The 20,673-nt window shown below is 42.2% G+C and overlaps 1 protein-coding gene across 2 annotated transcripts in view; it reads right to left on the reverse strand.

Annotated features, from left to right (window-relative positions):
• The window catches only part of PLOD2 (procollagen-lysine,2-oxoglutarate 5-dioxygenase 2), a 214,495-nt gene that overhangs the window by 80,832 nt on the left and 112,990 nt on the right, over window positions 1–20,673 (reverse strand). For both annotated transcript variants that reach the window (XM_077488240.1, XM_077488241.1), the window contains exons 6-7: window positions 8,781–8,844; window positions 2,074–2,171 (exon numbers count right to left, since the gene is read on the reverse strand). In XM_077488240.1, the coding sequence (XP_077344366.1) occupies window positions 2,074–2,171; window positions 8,781–8,844 (162 nt within the window). The remainder of the gene's footprint in view (window positions 1–2,073; window positions 2,172–8,780; window positions 8,845–20,673) is intronic.

Raw genomic sequence — 20,673 nt, forward strand, 5'->3', positions numbered from 1 at the left:
TAGAGCGACAATTTTGAAAAAAAAACGCATTATTTTTTACTTTTTGTTATAATAAATATCCCCCAAAAATATTATAAAAAAACATTTTTTTCCCTTCAGTTTAGGCCGATACGTATTCTTCTACATATTTTTGCTAAAAAAAAAAAAAAAAAAAAAAAAAAAATACGCAATAAGCGATTATTGATTTGTTTGCGCAAAAGTTATAGCGTTTACAAAATAGGGATAGTCTTATGGCATTTTTATTAATTTTTTATTATTTTTTTTACTAGTAATGGCGGCAATCAGCGATTTTTATTGTGACTGCGACATTATGGCGGACACAACGGACATTTTTGGGACCATTGTCAGTTATACAGCAATCACTGCTATATAAATGCAGTGATTCCTGTGTAAATGACACTGGCAGTGTAGGGGTTAAGTGTTCCTAGGGGTGTGTTACTAACTGTGGGGGGTTGGGCTTTCATTTAGTGAACACTGATCTCTGCTCCAATCACATGGAGCAGAGATCAGCGTCACTAGTTGCTAGGCAGAATGGAGAAATGCTGTTTACAACGGCATTTCTCCATTCAGTCGTCCTGTGAGACGATCGCGGGTATGCCCGCTGTGATTGAGTCCACGGGACCCGTGACCGGACTCACGGGGGTCTCGACCGGCACGCTCGCGATGGCAGGACGGCATTGAAGATTGGACGTACCTGTACGCCAATATGCCTGCCCGTGCCATTCTGCTGACGTACATCGGCGTGCGCTTGGTGGGAACCGGCTAATTTGCAGTCAGTACTGTAACATCATAAAAAAACTATCAATAAATGCTGTATTACATGATGTTCATACTTAGTCACTAGGAGATTCATTCTCTGTATTCTGCAAATGATTGATTCTGCTGCTCTCCATCTCCACCATCTGTTCATGTCTTCTGTTTAGCTATGGATTTTGCACATGCTCAGTGAGTTTCTATGCTGAGCATTTCCTCCCCGTCACATCTGAGCAGCCCATGTGACCATAAAGTCACACAAGTGGGTGTATACACAGTGGTAAATGACAACCCACTCCCTCTCCCCTCCTCCTCCATGCCCATTAACCAGCTAAACACAATAGGGTGGGATATTACATGTAGATTAATGGAGGCTTCACCTCCCTCTTATTATAAAACACAAGCTGGAGGAGCTTGGAGGTTTGACTGGCAAACATCTGCACACACCATGTTATTGCCAAAAAATAATAAAAACTTGAATTTCAAACAGATATAGCTGTATGACCGTTTAAAACCATTTATTGATAATATTTATTTTTGCTCTGTATTCCAAATGCTATTTTTCTTTATTTATTTTTTTTGAAGAGGTGACTGGCAGCAGAGGACTAAAAGCTCCTACTGCTTAGGTTTCCCTGCAGGCAGGCTGGGAAATATCTGGGTCATGTAACAGCTGTATATGGATTAGGAAAAAAAAAATTGTTTTAATATAATTACAATGTCATCATCCATATACAGAAATAGAAGGGATCACGTAAATTAAAGTGTGTGTTTATTATCCCTTTAACTATTCCTTCTCTTATTTGTTTCAGATTTTAACTTTAGACATTTTCCCACTCAATAAATTTATTTTCATGAGTTCTACAGCTGGTCCCCTTTGTTTGGCATCAGTAAGTGAAGTTTTGTTAGACTCTTGCAATGTGTCCTGGCTTAATCTGATGGAAAGGTCAAAATGTACTTTGTAGAGTAACTGAATATGGGTACATGTTTCATGGACAAGGAAAAAAAGTCATAAATTTTATATTTTTAATTTCTATTACAGGAAAAGAAGAAGAATTGTTTTACGGCAATATCTAACAGCTCAAGCACTATATTTATCTAATATAGATTTGGAATTTTTTTTTTTTTATTTTGTGTTTTTTCTTGCAATACTGTATCCTAAAAATACAGGCACTACAACCGATCAAATATAATTTTACTAGCTCAAGTTCCAAAGATTACCTATTGTGGTAGACAGGTGCGTAGTAATCAGATCAAGAATTGTTAGACACATATAGTTAGTAGCCAACTTCTAGCTGCATACATATTTTTACTCCACTGTACCTTGGTAGGGCCGTTTCCATGTATTAAAATTGGAAAAGTCTCATACTGGGTATTCTGTGCTCTGGCTCTTGGACCATCGAAGTAAACTGCAACCTCATCTGTAATACACGACAGAAGCATTAATACATTAATAATAAACAGGCAAGAACATTATATGAACAGACTATTCCTACATCAACCATAAGGCTTGGTTCACCTGGTTGTGGTGCGTTCTACCCCACTTACTGTATATGTTTTTTTTTTTGTATTTATGTTTAGTAGTATGCTGACATCTAGTGGTGGTTTTAAGCCACTGCAACTAACACTGAGATTTAGTTTCTGTCTCCTCCCCTCCTGTTTATTGCTAGTTAGTTCAATAATAGCTAGACCCTATCAAACTTGTCCATGTTCCCTCAGTCAGTGTTAGTACTTCACAGCGACAGGGCTTAGGAAAGTCATGGAAGCCCCAGCAGTGGTGAGAGCGCTCTGCTTGAGGACTGCATTTTAAGTCTGTCATAAGGTGTTAGTACGTGGGGGTATACTAGCACATAATGGCATTATCGTGCAGAGGCCTAAATTTTGTTTTTGTTTTGAGTGAAACTGCATGTATATTTATTTTGTACAAATGCCCCTGACTATTTTCTCTCCAGGTTGGATGTGCATTCATAACAACATCTTTGCTATGATAATCAGCTCCATCTATTGGTCATAATGTGGCATTTCCAAGAATCATGCTTGTCTCATGAATGAAGAACCTGGAGAGAAGATACCCTAAGTAACATTTGATTTTGTCAGCAATCACAAAGAACGAATGTACATGCAGTTTTGTAGGAGGAATATCTCTGCATAATATTTTATAAATACATCAATAATTTAAAGGGGGCAAGTGGAGTATGAGGACATGCAAACATTTTGTTTTTTTAAGGTTTCTATATTTTCCAGTAATTAAAAATAACTTGCTTAAAACGTATCAGTCTATTGGCGAGTTGAGAAACTAGCAATTCTAAAATGTTCTGTAAACAGCAAAAAGGCATGACATTCATGTCCTCATCAAAGAAGAGCAGAGTGATTTGTAAAATGAATTTAGCCTTTGCTAAATTTATAGTGAAATTAGCCTCTAAATTTGTCAGGTTTAATTTAGAGGGTAAAAAACATGCATGCTTTGCCATTTCCCTTGTTTTTTCCTCACCCAGTAGCTTTAATCATTTTTTTAATAATACAGTTCCTCGAAAAAGTATTCGCACCCCTTGAATTTTTCCACATTGTTATGTTACAACCAATAATGTAAATGTATTTTATTGGGATTTTATGTGATAGACCAACACAAAGTGGCACATAATTTTTAAACGTAATGAAAATGATTTTCCAATTTTTTTTTACAAATAAATATCTGAAAAGTTTGGTTGTACATTTGTATTTAGCCCCCTTTACTCTGATACCCCTAACTAAAATCTGGTGAAACCAGTTGTCTTCAGAAGTCACCTAATTAGTAAATAGCGTCCACCTGTGTGTAATTTAATATCGGTATACAGCTGTCATTTAATCTCACTATACAGCTGTCATTTAATCTCACTATACAGCTGTCATTTAATCTCACTATACAGCTGTCATTTAATCTCACTATACAGCTGTCATTTAATCTCACTATACAGCTGTCATTTAATCTCACTATACAGCTGTCATTTAATCTCACTATACAGCTGTCATTTAATCTCAGTATACAGCTGTCATTTAATCTCAGTATACAGCTGTCATTTAATCTCAGTATACAGCTGTCATTTAATCTCAGTATACAGCTGTCATTTAATCTCAGTATACAGCTGTCATTTAATCTCAGTATACAGCTGTCATTTAATCTCAGTATACAGCTGTCATTTAATCTCAGAATACAGCTGTCATTTAATCTCAGTATACAGCTGTCATTTAATCTCAGAATACAGCTGTCATTTAATCTCAGAATACAGCTGTCATTTAATCTCAGAATACAGCTGTTCTGTGAAGCCCTCAGAGGTTTGTTAGAGAATCTTAGTGAACAAATAGCTTTATGAAGGCCAAGGAACACACCAGACAGGTCAGGGATAAATTTGTGGAGAAGTTTAAAGCAGGGTTAGGTTATAAAAAAAATAACCCAAGCTTTGAAAATCTCACAGAGCACTGTTCAATCCAACATCCTAAAATCGAAAGAATATGACACAACTGAAAACCTACTAAGACATGGCCCTCCACCTAAACGGACAGCAGCGAAGAGGCCCATGGTAACTCTGGAGGCACTCCAGGTGGGACAATGTGTCCGCAGGACAAATATTAGTTGTGCGCTCCAAATCTGGCCTTTATGGAAGAGTGGCAAGAAGAAAGCCATTGTTGAAAGAAAGCCATAAGAAGTCCAGTTTGCAGTTTGCGAGAAGTCATGTGGGGGACACAGCAAACATGTGGAATAAGGTGCTCTGGTCAGATGAGGCCAAAATTTTACTTTTTAGCCTAAAAGCAAAACGCTATGTATGGTGGAAAACAAATACTGCATATCACCCTGAACACACCATCCCCACCGTGAAACATGGTGGTGGCAGCATTGTGTTGTGGGGATTATTTTCTTCAGCAGGGACAGGGAAGCTAGTCAGAGTTGATAGAAAGATGGATGGAGCCAAATACAGGGCAATCTTAGAAGAAAACCTGTTAGAGTCTGCAAAAGACTTGTCCAGCTGGAAAGTGAACCTCCGCCCCAGTCTCAACGACCCTAAAGATACAGCCAAAACTACAATGGGTAGGCTTAGATAAAAGCATATTCATGTGTTAAAATGGCCCAGTCAAAATCCAGACCAAAATCCAATTGAGAATCTGTGGCAAGACTTGAAAATTGATGCTCACAGATGGTTTTCCATCCAATCTGACAGAGCTTGAGCTATTTTGCAAAGAAGAATGGGCAAAAATATCACGCTAGATATGCAAAGCTGGTAGAGACATACCCAAAAAGACTTTTAGATATAATTGCAGTGAAAGATGGTTCTACAAATTGACTCAGAGGGCTGACTACAAATGCATGTCACACTTTTCAGACATTTGTAAACAAATTTGAAAACCATTCCAGTCTATTACATAAAATCCCAATAAAATATTTTTACATTTTTGGTTGTAACATGACAAAATGTGGACTCTCAAGGGGTGTAAATACTGTTTGAGGCACTGTAATTATACATTTCCTTGATTTAAAAAATTGCATACACAGTATTACAGCACAGTATAACATATAAAAGGAATCCCTGACCAGGTGTAAGACTGGGTGAAAGGGTTGAGGACAGTATTTAGGTGTCAGCTGGGTTTGTAACCTACACATGGTAATGGACTCCAGAGTTTGTGTATCTTCTGGAGAAAATAAGCTTTTTCTCAGAAATTAGCAAGTTCTGTTCTGGGTCCTGAAACCTGGATGCCTTGTAGAGCTTTGGGTCGGATAACACCTCCATTCCTTGGTCTACATCTTAGGCTGCCCCTGAACTCTCCTCTTATGTTATCTTATCAGTACATGTACACAGGGTTGTTTATAGTCATTTCTAAGCAGTTGAGTTTAGAAGCATTTTTTGGAAAGCAAAAAATGTGTTAGAAAGTTTTCCTTTTTTAACTCCACAGTTAAAAGCTATTTTCACACTCAAGATCATCTAATGACGTAACTATGCAAGTCTATTATAGATTTTTTTTCTTGTAACATCCTTACTTCAATATTATACTCTAATAATTTTGTCTAATATTCTGTATTTGTTGTTATTCAAAGTTTCTAAAATAAAAGTTTTGAATGAGAAGAAAAATAAAAGTGTTCAGGACGGATTTTAAGAGGCATTTGAAACGCCAAACACATGTAACAGCTTGTAAATGCGTGTAAACGCGGTAACTCGCACTTAGCCACGTTTCATTTACAGGCGTTTTTAATTTTTGACTATTTGAAGAGAAAAAAAAAAAAAAAAAGGAAAAACGCTTCTAAGTGCAAACGTGGCAAAAATTAAATTTTTAAACTTTGGTTACTATCTGTCAAGTTAAATCGTTGAGTAGAGGTTGTAAAACGTCCCATGTACATTAAGCCTTAGAAGATAGCCAGTCCTCCCATATTGTGCAACTGTGGAAAGGTCCTATTGTTTGGGGGGTTACTGAGGTTCAGGGCTCCTTCCTCTCCAGGAGGCAGCTGTGAGACAAGTGAGCAATGTATGTATGCCTGAAAAAAATTAATGGACTCCCCCCATCTACACAAGTGAGGGGGATGGAGGAACCCTCCCCGCTGTGCTATTGTATTTTGACAGCCACCTCTCACTTGACAATCAAGGTATGGGACGTTACAAAATTAAACTGTTAGGGGTATCCTCTTTTACTAGATATACTCTGATTTGGCACAATGACCTCTTTCCAAAGATGTGCAAATTACAGGGCTTCCAGAGATGAGAGGAGGGAGTTCACACCCTGTCCCATCTTTATGAAAATGTGTCTCTGAAGTTCTTTGCACAACTACCCAACAATTTTGCACTTAACCCTAAATGGTTTTATCTGTTCTTTCACACTATACAGGCACAACTAAACACAGCCTTTGTCTCTTTTTCCCATATGCATACAATTGATAATATTTTTTGGGCATCCTCTATGAAAGGCTTGATCTCAGTCACATGTGTTTTTTTAACTGAAATCCCCACTAGTTTGCAGAACACGGTGGGAGAAGGACATAGGGCCCCTCTTAGATGTCATTTGGGATAATTTCTCACAATCCCTCAATTAGAATTCTCTCTCTCCTTCTCAGAGATTTACCCAGGCCTTCATTTTACTTGGGGTATACAGAACCCCTAAATTTGTACACACCACTGGGAGGTGAGAAAACCCCTGTTGTGATAGGCGTGGTCATTCTGCAGGATCCCTTAACTTCTTGTGGCAATTTCCCAGGTTGAAGAGGTATTGGGAAAAGGTTATGGATGCCATGAATGGTTTACTGAGGACTAACTTTTTAGTGGCGCCCCTCACGAGCCTTTTAGGCTACAATGACTTTTCCTGACTGGGTAACAAATCTCAAATATATATTTCTTATGAAAACAATGGCCAATATCTTGGGAATACTGTGCGCAAATTTAATGCCATTTGGTCCCAATGGATTGAATATATGCACCCTTTTCTCCTAGGTCTCTGTCTCTCACCATATGTAGGTTAGCGAAGTAGTCTTTGTATTTGTATGGATGACTCAGGTATTTCTCAAGCTCCAGGATATTTTTTGCAATTCTATTTCATTTACTGTTGGTTTGGTCGCTCTTTTTATTTATTTTTGTCTCCTGATCTGTGTGGCCGTTTGTTTCTGTGTTAACTTACAGAAACTCTTCTTAAAGTGATATTTAAAATAAATAAAACATACATGTTATACTTACCTGCTTCGTGCAATGGTTTTGGACAGAGCAGCCCTGATCCTCCTCTTCAGAGTCCTCCGCCGGCTCTCCTGGCTCCTCCTCTTCTCAGAGTGTCCCCATAACAAAACGCTTGCTATAGGGGCACTTGTACATGCTCCTCCCTAAACCCTGCTCTGTGTGTCCATAAAATAACAGGATGGGGCTCAGCCCTGCTCCCTCCTCACAGGCCATGAACGACAGCAACAGAAACCAATGGCTCCCTCTGCTTTCTCTCAGGACAATGAGGGAGCAGGGATCCAGGAGAACAGATCCTCTAGTGCACACCGATGGATTGAAAATCAGGCTCGGGTAAGTAGTGGGGGGGGGGGCTGCGGAGGGAGTTTCATACTGAAGCTTTTTCACCTTCATGCAAAGGATCCATCAGCCTTTACAACCACTTTAAATATAATCAAAGTTAAAATAAAAAGTAAATGTAGGCACAGAGCCCTTAAACAGATAGCAAATGGATGGAGTCCTTGCCACTCAGCTTAATACTATAAAATACCTTAAACTGGACATGCTGGTTGTGACCTGGAGCAAGGAACCATCATTCCTTAATGGCACATTAACCAACTTGTGTAGTGAGAAAATCCTTTGTTCATCTGGGCATGTGCACTCACAAACAAAGCAGCACTAGAATGGCTGCAATATCCAGGGCTCACGGCAGCAGGGGCATTCTTCCACAGCAATAAAACATCTACGGACATGGCGAAGGAAGTATAGATGCTGCTCAAGGAGAGTATAAAAGGTCTATGCCCATTTCTTGGTTAAATATTTACATTTATATTAGCTTCCTCTAACCCTCTGCACAGAAGCAATTAAATTAGGCAACGATGGCCCCCAGACCCAGCCACTGCCATTTGCCAAAAAAAAACAGACTTGGGACTTTTTATACAGGCTACAGATGCAAATACCACAATAGAGCCAGGGAAAGGAGAACATTCTTAAAAGATTTTTAGGTTGCATGAGCAACACAGTTCTGATTTCAGAAATGACTTCTCAAAGCTTCTTGGAAAATCATTGTTAAAATTGCCAATATTTTTTGTCTTCGTTCTACAATAGCAAGTAGTCTAAATTCACTGTTGGGCAAGAAGCCCATCAAAACCATAATGTTCATGTCATTTTGAACACATTTGGGCCAATTTATTAGCAATTTGTTTAGTATATACAAACTGCTGTATACATTTCAACCCTGCTGGAGAAGTATATATCAGAGTTTATACATCATGAGCTCAATGCATAAAGTTACTATAATCCTTTATTGGATCAACGTAGCAAATTTTATACATTTACATTTAGATGAAGTGAAAGAAAAGTACGACTTACCAACTGCTCCATTTAGATTTTGGAAAATCTGAGATTTGTGATCCAGTGTAATGTTTATATGCGCCTGTAAAGAGGGCAAAAAAGAGGAAAACACGATTTCAAAAATGGACATTGTTCTTTTCAATCCACTGTAATAAAGCATTTCTTTTCCAGTATAAATTAGATGCAACTAAAACATTGAAAAAGAAAAAATATTTGCCAAGGTTAAAGTGATACCCTCAGTTTTTTTTTTTTTTATTACTTACAGAGTATGTAGCTTCCTTATTTTTTACTCCTTGCTATTTCCCTGTTTAAGATTGTGCCATAACCACTGCCCCAGATTTCCTGTTTCTAAGGGTGACTAAATTATCTTGCAGCATCCTATGGAGCCACTCTTGCATGTGGGGACTAGAATTGTGTCTTCCTACACTGCATGCATCAATAGAAACACCCAGCCCCATAGCATAGGATGGAAAGGCACTCCCCCGCTTTTCTCTCCTCCTCCTCCTCCTCCTCCTCCTTCCTTCCACCAACTTTCCTTCCCCAAGCAAAGAGAATGACTGGAGACTGCAATATCCACTTCTAACTCTTTCCTGTGAAATCCAGAATTTCAGGGAAACCGCACTAAGAGCAGGAACCAGGAGCACTGAAAGTTGTAAATTGCAAGTGCTGGGGTAATTTGTCACATGCTGCTTATCGGTTTACTGTCTAGTAACAGACTGGGGTAGGGACAAGACTCTCAGTGTAACTAAATGGCAGCTTAAAAAAAAAAAAAAAAAAAAAACACCTCTCACCCCGACAGGGATATGCTGTGTGGCAGTGTTATATAAATGTAAGAACTCTATGGACACACGTGTCCATCCTTAGCCCTTGTAAACACAGTCGGAAATTCCGACCACAAAATCTGTCGGATTTTGTCCGAAACTGGTGTTACATACACACTGTCGGACATCCGATCGTTCGGAACGTGATGACGTTCGTTCGGCCTAGTAGCCAATAGCTTTGCTCTCGTACTTTGATCTGAGCATGCGTGGCACTTTGTCTGATCAGAATTCTCTACAAACGATCAGAAAAAGTCAGATTGGATTTTGTTGTCAGAAAATTTGAGATCCCGCTCTCAAATTTTTTCCGGCAGAATTTCCAACGGAAAAAGTCCGATAGAGCCCACACACGATCGGATTTTCCAACATAATCCGATCGGACTGTTTCCGTCAGAATTTCCGACCGTGTGTACAGGGGCTTACTGCTAGAGCAATTATTCCAGACAAAACTTGGGCCAGTATGTGGATTGTGGCACGGATCAAAAAATAAAAAATATTTTTTTCCCTTCTGAATCGTGACTATATACAGTACAAATTTATTATTTCTTGCACAAGCATTGAATACCTACTCTGGCAAAGCAATTTTTTCCATAAAATGCTTTGAGTTAAACAGTCTGTTATCCTCCAGCAACACATGCATTGATATATGACAGTAATGTAATATTATTATTATATGCGTTACAAAATGTCCTCCAATGTGATGTGTTAATATTTATGCTAGTGGGAACATTCATGATGTGACAAATGCCGATGCACAATATTTTCAAGAAATGGTTTACTTGGCACAAAAATGCCTATTTTGATTTGTTTTACATAAGTACAAACAGTAAAAGGTACATTTGTGACATGTGCTGCCATCCTTGAAAGTCCCAATTTTTGATGTTTTCTGTACACAAGACATCCATTGGTCATTTAGGTAATTTTTTTGTATTACTTGTAAACAAAAAAAAAAGGAATTTTACAAATAAACGTTTAATATAGGGTACTTTTGTGACAATGTAATTGCAAGGCATTCTGAGCCTTCTAAAAATGAGAGCCAAGCAGTAAGCACCCTCTGGTTTCTGTATTCTTAGACTACGTTTGTGTTGGTTCACACCCCCTTTTTTGCACATTCCTGTGCGTTGCATTTAGGGCAGCCTATTGATCTCAGTGAGCTGCCCTACACAAAAGAAAAAAACAAACAAAATAAGTCCCTGACACATTTTAAAAATCATGCTGCCCCAAAATGCATGGTACTTAATGCATGTGTTCGCAAAATGCTTCGGAGGTCCCATTAAGAATTGTGTTGTGCAAAAGCGTGCAATTTTGTGATCCTGCAACACACTGGTGTGAACAAAGCCTTGGTGAAAGGACTAAACAGCCCATCTGTTAAAGATATTCAAACCCTTTTATATAAACACAGTTCATTTTCAACAGAATTGTAGTTTTCGGGATGAAATTACTAGATGGAAATTATTGATTTATGGTTATCTAGTTCAACGTCTATGAAGTTAATTAATTGAAAGGAACATCACACTTTAGAAAGCCAAAAAGGGCAACAGATGTTAAATATCAGGAAAATAAAACTGAGTCATACTTTGGCAGCCATTACAGAAAAGCCTTTTTTATACGTTATTTTAGTCGACATTTATCATACTAAACCCACAGACATATAAGTATGTGTTTTCGTTTCTCTCTCTCGCACATAAAAAGAAAATGATGTCAAACTGAACATAATATATTTTACAGGTGTGCACACTACTGAAACACTGGCTACAGTAAAACGAATGCAGAATATGGCAATTTCTTTAATTTCTTAGAAATATAATACTGAGACAGAGTACATTACTACATTAGAAGGCATTTACATTACTGGTTTTATGTAATGTAAAAATATGTCCAAATATGCTACAAGATCAAATAGAGTAAGGCAATGGTTATACAGATGTGCACAATAAAGTGATCCCAATCAACCAACTAGACTCAAATTTACATCCATTAGAGTTAAACGGGACCCGAGCTATGTTAGTAGTGCAAAAAAAAAAAAAAAAAACAGACGACAAAAGGACTAGTCAGAGTACTGCCTGTAGGCTCCTTGCAACTGAACTTTTCCCCATACCTTGTTCCACAATGCCTACTTACACACATTGGTTGGTTTACTAAAGCAAATAGGCTGTTCACTTTGCAAGGTAGGTGAAAGTACAAGGACATTTTTCCCCATAGCTTAGTAGGTCAACGTGTACCTTACTCACCTGTGTACCTTAATCATGTGAAAGGAAAATAAAAAAAAATGCATTTTTGGTTGTATACGATTGGATGATGGAGGTGGCCACAGCTTCACCTCACCTTCACTAAGCTCCGGGGAGAACTCCCTTTCAAAACGAACAGTCCAATTGCCTTTAGTAAATCGACCTTAATGTGCCTGTGTGTAGAGGTAGCCTTTTGGTAGGTCAGACACAGAAGGAGGAAATGGAGGACACATACGGTGGGGAGTTGGAGATCAGGCTTAACATATAAAAGAAGGGAGCTGAAGGGGTTAATATAGAAGGCACATAGAAACAGCATTGAGAAGACGTACGGGGGGGAGTAAAAGGGTTTAAAAAAAATAAAAAATCCCACAATTAATTGCAACTCTGCACAATGAATTGAGTGCTGCTGCCGATCCTTCATTCACAAACCTTTATTGGATTGATACTTCCTCTCTTCCTCTATTGTAAGAAGAAGGGGAAGGCTCTCAGACAAACACTATATGGATTCATTGTGTCATCATGGTGATCACAGAGTACAGAGCCACTCGAATTGGTTCTATACATTGCATCTGTGTTCTGAGCTATCCGATGATGGCTTACATAATTATTGGGCGCAGCAACCATCTGTGCATTATTTATGCAATGTCATTTAAAAATCATGATCTGATTGTAAGAGCATTGCAGCATCATTGCCACACCATCACAAGAAGCTGCACTAGGTAGGCCTCATTGGCAGAATCAACAAGTACTTGTGAGACCTTGGAAGGGAACCAAGAAAAAAGCATGAGTGCAGGTGCACGTATGATTAAGTCCTTCAGCAGTCAAACAAAACATTGGATTTCAGTTAACTAATAGACGTGCACCATCACATGGGGCCTTTCTTAGCCCTTGTACACACGGTCGGAGAATCCGTCGGAATGTGTCCTATTGGACCGTGTCGTCAGATAATCCGACTGTGTGTGGTATGCATCGGACTGATTCCTTCGGAATATCCGTCGGACCCAATTTTCCAACATGTTGGAAATATTTCCCGACCAACTGGGCCGATCGGACATACTCCGATCATGTGTAGAGAATTTTGATCGGACCAAGTGCCACACATGCTCAGATCAAATTCCTACATCAAAGCCATTGGCTACTAGCCTGAATGTAGTCCCATCATAACGAAATTACGTCATCACATTCTGAAAGATCGGATTTTTCGCCAACTTTGTCTGACCGTGTGTATGCAACAGTTTCGGACAAGATCCGACGGGCAAAATCCGACGGATTTGGTTGTGGAAATCTCCGACCGTGTGTACAGGGGCTTAGAGCAGTTCTGCCTGCAAAGGCAGGCTGTCAGAAATGCCCACACCCCAGACTGGCACCCACCCAACTGCTGGCTTCAGATTTAATGTCTACTTTAACATATAACTAAAGCCCCATAGACACTATCAGTTTTTCTGCAGAGTTTTTCCTTCAGTTTTACCAAAGCCATGTAGTGCAAGGGCCTGCTTGATTGCATCCAAATTTAAACTTCTAAGGTTTGACCTCATATTATATGGTTTTGGTAAATCTGAAGGAAAAAAACTCAGCAGAAAAACTGATAGTGTGTATGTGGCTTAAAGCATTTAATCTTGCATAGAGTGGAGAAACATTAGAAAACCGGTCAGGTTTTTATTGCCGTCTGGGCCCCTGTTAGAGAAATTCACCCTGGTTACCCTGGTTTTTCCTGGTTACCTGCAGAAAGGGAATGAAAGTCCCACATTTTGGGTGATCAGAACTGAGGAAATCTTTTAGTGGGGACACTAGTACTGACCCTGGTGACAACAAGAAATTCCATCACTTTGGAGGTATTTCCTTTCACTTCCCATTTTGACCATAGGACAGGAAGTGAAGGGAAATGTCACCAATGTGAAAACAGGGGACAAAAAAAAAAAAAAAATGGAATTACGTACGGTAATGTCCTTTTCCAGGAGTCTTTCAGGACAGCCACCTTTGAGAGACACTGGCTCCTCCCCTCTTAGGAAACACTGCCTTCATTTTCATGATTTAAGCCTCCTCCTCCCTTCGTTCCTCAGTTCTTCCAGAGTACCTCCGGCCAACTGGGGAGACACAAGAACACGTCAAATAAACAAACTTTTAAGTCTTACCTGACGGCCTCATGTAATGAGTTCCCGATGATCTGCAAAAAACTTGGGTGGGAACCGGTGCTGTCCTGAAAGACTCCTGGAAAAGGACATTACCGTACGTAATTCCATTTTTCCCCAATCGTCTTTCAGGACAGCCACCTTTGAGAGGATAAGCGAGTACCTTGTCTTAGGGTGGGACCTACTGCTTGCAGCACCTTGTGACCAAAGGGCTTGGTCTTTGGCTGAGAGAAGATCCAATCTATAGCGCTTCACGAACGTAGAAAATTTGAACCACGTTGCGGCTCTACAGATCTGTTCAGGAGACACACCAGCCCACTTTGTCTGCGGAGTTGCCGCTGTCCTGGCTGAGTGTGCTTTAATTCTAACTGGAGGCTTTAATACCCCAACCACGCAAGTCTGCCCAATGGCTGACCTTAACCATCTGGTTAGCGTACGTCTAAAGGCTTTGGAACCCTTCCTAGCCCCTGGAAGTAACACTAAAAGTAAATCAGACTTCCTGAACTGGCTTTGTGTAACCAAAATAATGAAGGACACATCTTCTAACGTCCAATAAGATGTGTTCCTGTTCGCTCACTGGTTCTGAACGAAAAATAGGCAGCATAATCTCTCGGACTCTCTGAGGATTAGAGACTACCATTAGGTAAAAAGGCCAGAATGGTCTTAAAAACTGAATGGTCTGGAAAGGGAGTGCCTTAACAAAAAGGGTTTTGAGTTTACTCACTTTCCTTGCTGCAGTGATCGCCACAAAAAACACAGTTTTGAGAGTGATCAACCATAACAAGCCAGGTTCCAAATGCTGAAAAAGGTTCCTTTGTGAGAACCTGTAAAACTAATGAGCGACCCCGACTGGGAAGGGGGCGACCAAAGGCTTGGTCTTTGCCTACTTAAGGCTCTAAGAACCTTACTATACCAAGGTCTGATATTAGATGCCCTTCCAGGAATACGCTAAAAGCGAAAACCTGACTCTTCAATGTTTATGGGGCTAAACCTTTATCTGCCCCTGACTGCAGGAACTCTATAACGGCTACGAGGCTGTGCACATTGAAGGAGTTCTCTGAGCACCAGCTGTTGAACCGTCTCCATACCTTCAAGAAAATGGTCTGAGTTTCTATTTACCTGCAATTCAGAAGAGTGGCTATTAAACAGTCTGAGACCTCTTTGCCCTTCAGCAATTCCTTCTCAGTAGCCAAGCTGCAAGAATCCACCTGGGGACCGCAGACTGGACCCTGGGAAAAGGGACACTCCTAGACCGGGGGGGGTTCCACTGACAGGCCCTTCAGAATGGAGAACCACGGCCTCCTGGGCCCAAGAGGTGTGATTAGAAAATAGGTAGTAATCTCCACCTGAAAACTTCCCTGACCCTGCAGGAATCAGAACGGGAGGGGAGAAAGCATAGCACTTAGAGAAACCCTAACTCTGTGCTTTAGTGTGTCTGCTCCCGACCTCCCATCTCCCCTGTTCATGGAACAGGAGATGGCTTCCTTTGCGTTTTCCCTTGAGAAAAAGAGAGGTCTATCCAAGGAATCCCCCAACTCTGGGTGATCCATTCGAAGAACCTCCTGCTTGAGAACCTGGTTGCTCTGAGGAAATCTAATATCAGGATTTGCTCTCCTTCAAAACAGATCACTGAAAAGACAGGATTTTAATATTCGGCCCATCTGAGGATGGCCTTCGCTAGGACCCATAAGGATCCGCTCCAAGAGTCCCCGTCCTGTCGACGCAAGCCACTGCCAAGGGATTGTTTCCATGACTCTTACATGAAGTCTCCAGAGAACTCTGAGAGGTCCTGAGAACCAGATCTACTGTTCTCAACTCCCTCCAATTTGAGGATCTCTTAGATTCCTTCCTCTCCCAGGTACCCTGTACCAAACAGGAGTCTAGGTGTGTACCCCAACCTAAGCCGTTCGTATCGGTTGTAATCACCCTGGATACTGGGAAACTCCATTCTAGGTCTTGTAACAAACGTGCTCCCTTTCCCAAAGGGACCTCTTTACCTGAGTTGGAACCAAAGAGTCCCAAGACCCCTGACTGTGGTCCCAAAGCTTCAAGATGAATAGTTTACAGAGGACGGTAACATGACCCCGTCCACTGAACTGCTAGGAGCGTGGCTGTCAGTAAACTCAACCTGCCTAACTGAGTTTTTGACGGTTGCCCTGGAGAAACAACAGTGCTCTGTCTATCTTCTGGATCTTCTCCAAGGAGGGAAGACCTTTGTTCTGTTGAGCCCAGCACCTACCCCAGGAAGGTGACCCCCTGGTAAGGAATTTAAGTTGGGTTTCTCTAGGTTCAGAGGCCAACCCAAGCTCACTAACAGGTCTTTTGTTACCTGTGGATCCCAAATCGACTGCGCCAGAGAAGGTACAAACCGGAGAAGATCGTCAAGACACACGATCACCGAGACTCCCCTGAGACGCAGGAATGCCAGAACTTCTACCATCACTTTGGTGAAGATAGGAGGAGGAAAGGGATAGCCCAAAAGGGAAGTGCTTTGAACTGAAGGTGTAGCACCCCTACAGAAGTTATCACTGCCAGCCTAAGGAAACGCTGGTGGTTCTCTGCAATGGGAATATGCAGGTATGCATTCTTACTATCCATGCCCTGAAACAGTTTTGGTGGAAGAGGTGCCCTCACCCAGTGACCAAAACCAACGAAAGCCATCTGTAGGTGACTAAGACACACAGACGCTTCAGGTTCAGGATGAGCCTGAACTTTTTTCCAAAGGCTTGTGAACCACAAAAATGTGAGAATAGGAGCCCTTCCTATATATCCTGCTGGGACCTGTATTACCACTTCCTGTTCCTCTAACTCCTGAAGAGGAAAGAAGGGCACATTTTGGCAGCTCAGTGACAAGGAGTCTCAAACAGGGGGGAGTTCTGAAAACTCCAAACTGTAACCCCTTCTGATGATCCTCATCACAAACTAATTGGAGGTGATCATCTCCCACTGGGGGAGGAAGGCCCCCCCTTTTTTTTTTTTTTTTTTTTTTTTTATTTCCTCTTAAGGGAAACGGCCTTTTACTTATCAGCCGTGTGATCTCGCACTGCTTCAAGACCTGGCAAAAAACAGCAGGTTTCCTGTAAAAAAGGATTACACAGAGCTTTTGCCTTGGACGCCTTGACCCTCTGCCATGTCTTCAGCCTTAAGGCCCTCCAGGCTGAGTTGGTCAGAGCCGAAGATCTTGCATACATTCGCCTGGATTGAATCGAAGCCGCGTATGCCGACTCCTTAAGCAGCATGGGAAAGGAGGATAGAAAGTCTCCTCTGCCGTCATTGCTTCATGCATTAATCTGGCTAAGCCAACACTTCATATTATGAGCCACCACTGTGGCCGCTATGGCAGGCTTAGATATTTTCTTAAGAGAAAAAGCCCATGCATCCTTCAGAAGTGAGTCCATCATTTCAAACATAGGGTCTGAAAGTATTCCCATGTCCCCGAGGACAGGTCAGTATGCCTGGACATCTGAAGAAAGGTAGTCTCTAACCTGGGAGATTCTATTCCAGACAAGAGCTTCCTCTTCCGCCCAAGAAAAAATCTTTGCTTTAATGCACCAGAAAAGAAAGGTTTTCCTTCGGGACCCCGCCATTCCTGATGGCATCGATCAAGACATCATGAACCGGGAACACCCGCTTCCCCCAGGTCCTAGTACATCTGATCGTGGGGTGACAATGCCTTCTTCCTAAAGTGGTATGAATAGCTCTCAAGAGCTTATCCACTTCATCCAGGGGGAAGTTTATATCGAGGGGTTCTTTTGGGTTCCCCACCCAAGCCCTCACCTTTATCAGATTCCCTTGGGAGTCTGAGACGGCACTGTCAACTTCTTCCTCAACTTCCTCTCTGGAACCCTCTAGACTCTCCCTTAACCTGCAGGAGGAACATCCATCGGGTTAGGTGGAACACTCTGCTGTGCTGGTGAAAGAGTGCTCTGGAGCTGAGGCCACTGGAACCTTCACAGAAGCCGCCAGATATGCACCGTGTTCTGCTGCCTGTTTCCTGATGGCGCTCAAACAGGGACCTGAACCCTCTGAGGCCACTGGAACCTTAGGTTAAAGGTCTGACTGAGCTATCCGGTGCTTCAATACACTCTTTACCAAGTGCCTTTGAACCAGGGATTCCCCCAAAGAGGCTCTATATGAAGGACGCTCCCTCCTAGAACCAAGGGGAGACTTGCTCATGTCCTTCAGAGACCTAGAGATAAAAGAGCAGCATAAAATCCTAAAAAAAGAAACACCAGCACTACTTAAGAGGACCACCGGGAGTGCCCTCCCCTAGGATCAATCTCCATCTGGATCCCAGACGCACTGCCCTTCCCCCCGACCACCTAGGGGGAAAAAACACCAGTGGAGCTACTGGTTGTAAGGTAAGGGAACCCCTCGCCAGGGCTTTTACCTTTGAGTGGCTGGTGCCGTTACTCCTGGAGCTCCTGAAGCCACTGCTTTGGACATTCTCCTGTTGAGGAAGAGTGGTACGAACGTGCCTCCAACAGCTACCTGTGCAACTGTAGAAAGAGAGGCTGCACCAGCCGAACGCTAGGTTCCCCTCCACGTGCCGCGTCCGGAACTGGAAGACGCGGATCCAACGAAGGAATTGACGTTGCCCGCCAACCGGTCCGGCCTCTGGCTCCCAGCCGACTGGATACACAGGGGGGCCTTGGACGTCCTCGTTGCAGTGCCCCACTGGGCGAAACGCAGTGATGAACCTCCCCAAAAACTTCCTGCTTTCCCCAAGCGAAGATTGGAGTGCGTATAGAGAAAAAGGTCAGTCAAAAGTTCAGCTTCCCCAGCCGACCGGACTGCCTGTTCCGTTAAAACACCCGCGGGTGAACGAACGGACGACCCTGTAAAACTTCCTGCTTTCCCCAAGCGAAGTTTAGGGTGTATAGACAGTACGAACGCTTCAGCTCCCCGCTGATCCGACTGTCAAGGGCCGACCGATAGACGGTCGGGTAACCGAGTGGAGCCGGGGCTCCGCTCGGATAGCTTCAGTCTCACCAACCGGATTCAGCTAAGGTTCCTTAGCGATGTCTCCCCACCGGAGGAAACACCATAACTGAGGAACGAAGGGAGGAGGAGGCTTAAATCATGAAAATGAAGACGGTGTTTCCTAAGAGGGGAGGAGCCAGTGTCTCTCAAAGGTGGCTGTCCTGAAAGACGATTGGGGAAAATATATAGTTTTACATTAAGTATTCTTTAGTGAGAAGTAGATTTTAGAATGTTGACTGAAGTGTACCATTATCTGACACGTGTCAAAAGTGAGGGAAAGTTTACTTTTATCACATCCATAAATAGCTTCCAATTTTAAGTGCAAGTGCCTAATAAACTGGTGTCCCTAGTTTCCTTTGATTTAAGCACTAATGGACCTTACAAACTTCCCGCCTCCACTGTGTATGCATAATGGCTAAAATTTATCAACTTGGAAGCCATTAAAAAAAAAAGCTCCAATTTGCCAAACAATGAAAATGCAGGTAGGCCAATACTTGTTTCTAGTAGTAGTTCTGTATTTTCATGGTATTTTGTATTAGAAAGTACACCGAGTTTACTGCTCTACTCATTTCCTCTGGGGGCTCCTGTGTTTGCAAGTGACAGCATGTCTATTCCAGCAGCTCAGACGTCTTCCTGGTCTCTCTGGTATGCGATATGCCCTACTGAGCCCTTTACTCTGTGTTACGCATTGCCTAACCTTGCACCCTGTGCCATATGCAGTTCTGAGACCTGACCACACTAACCATTTGGTGTGACATATTTTGGGCACCTCTTTACTTCTCTCCCTTGGGGTTCAGGGCAGGGCCGGACTGGGAATAAAAAACAGCCCTGGAAAAAATTTCATACCAGCCCCACAGCATAACGTCATTATTTCCTTGTTCATGAAAGCAAAAACCATACATTTTAAAGCACATTTGATAAAGAGTGTATTATATATAGATATGACATTCCACAGGGCTTTATATATATATTATGCATATGCATGCAAATTCCACTTAAAAGTGGTAAGTGGTCAATCATCCTGGGGGGAACTCAGAACGTGGGGGGGACTACCTTCCACAGAAATACATTAAGGTAAGGGGGGGGGGGTTACTAATATAAGGGGGAAACCCTTTATATCAGTGCCCCCTTACATTATCGTATTAAGTCCCCCCTTACATCAGTCACCCCCCCCCCCTTCAGACTGGCCTGGTGGTGCTGTCACTGACCTCCTCTCAGGTGCACTGTGCAGGGCTCAGTCAGTCGGCTCCAGCTTGGTGGCTCTGGTTTTATCCTATAGTCTCCTGTCCACAGTCCACACAAGTTTGACTTCTCCCATGACCCCCATCCTGGCGGCGCTCCCACTCTTGACTCCTCTCCAGAATCCCTCAGAGACTGCAGACATGATACAGGAGATGGACAGAGACTGCAGACTTGATTCAAGAGCTCAATGCATCCTCACCAGTGCCCATCAATGCAGCCTCATTTTGCCCACCAAATGCACCTTTACTCTACCCGTGAATGTTGTCTCACTGTGCCCACAAATGCAGCTTCACTGTGCCAACCATTGCAGCCTCATTGTGCCCACTAATGCAGCCTCACTCTGCCCATCAAATGCAGCTTTACTCTGCTGTGAATGCAGTCTCACTGTGCCAATGAATGCAGCCTCACTATGCCCATGAATGCAGCCCCTCCTGTGCCCCATGTCCCAGTCTGCAGTCCCTGTCTGTGGGAAGGTGTGTTGTTGATGTTCGGTACGGTACCTTGCATGCCA

This window comes from Lithobates pipiens, unplaced genomic scaffold (genome assembly GCF_037356315.1).
Source record: "Lithobates pipiens isolate NorthernLeopardFrog02 unplaced genomic scaffold, aLitPip1_a1.2 Scaffold_18, whole genome shotgun sequence".
NCBI classification, from domain to species: domain Eukaryota; kingdom Metazoa; phylum Chordata; class Amphibia; order Anura; family Ranidae; genus Lithobates; species Lithobates pipiens.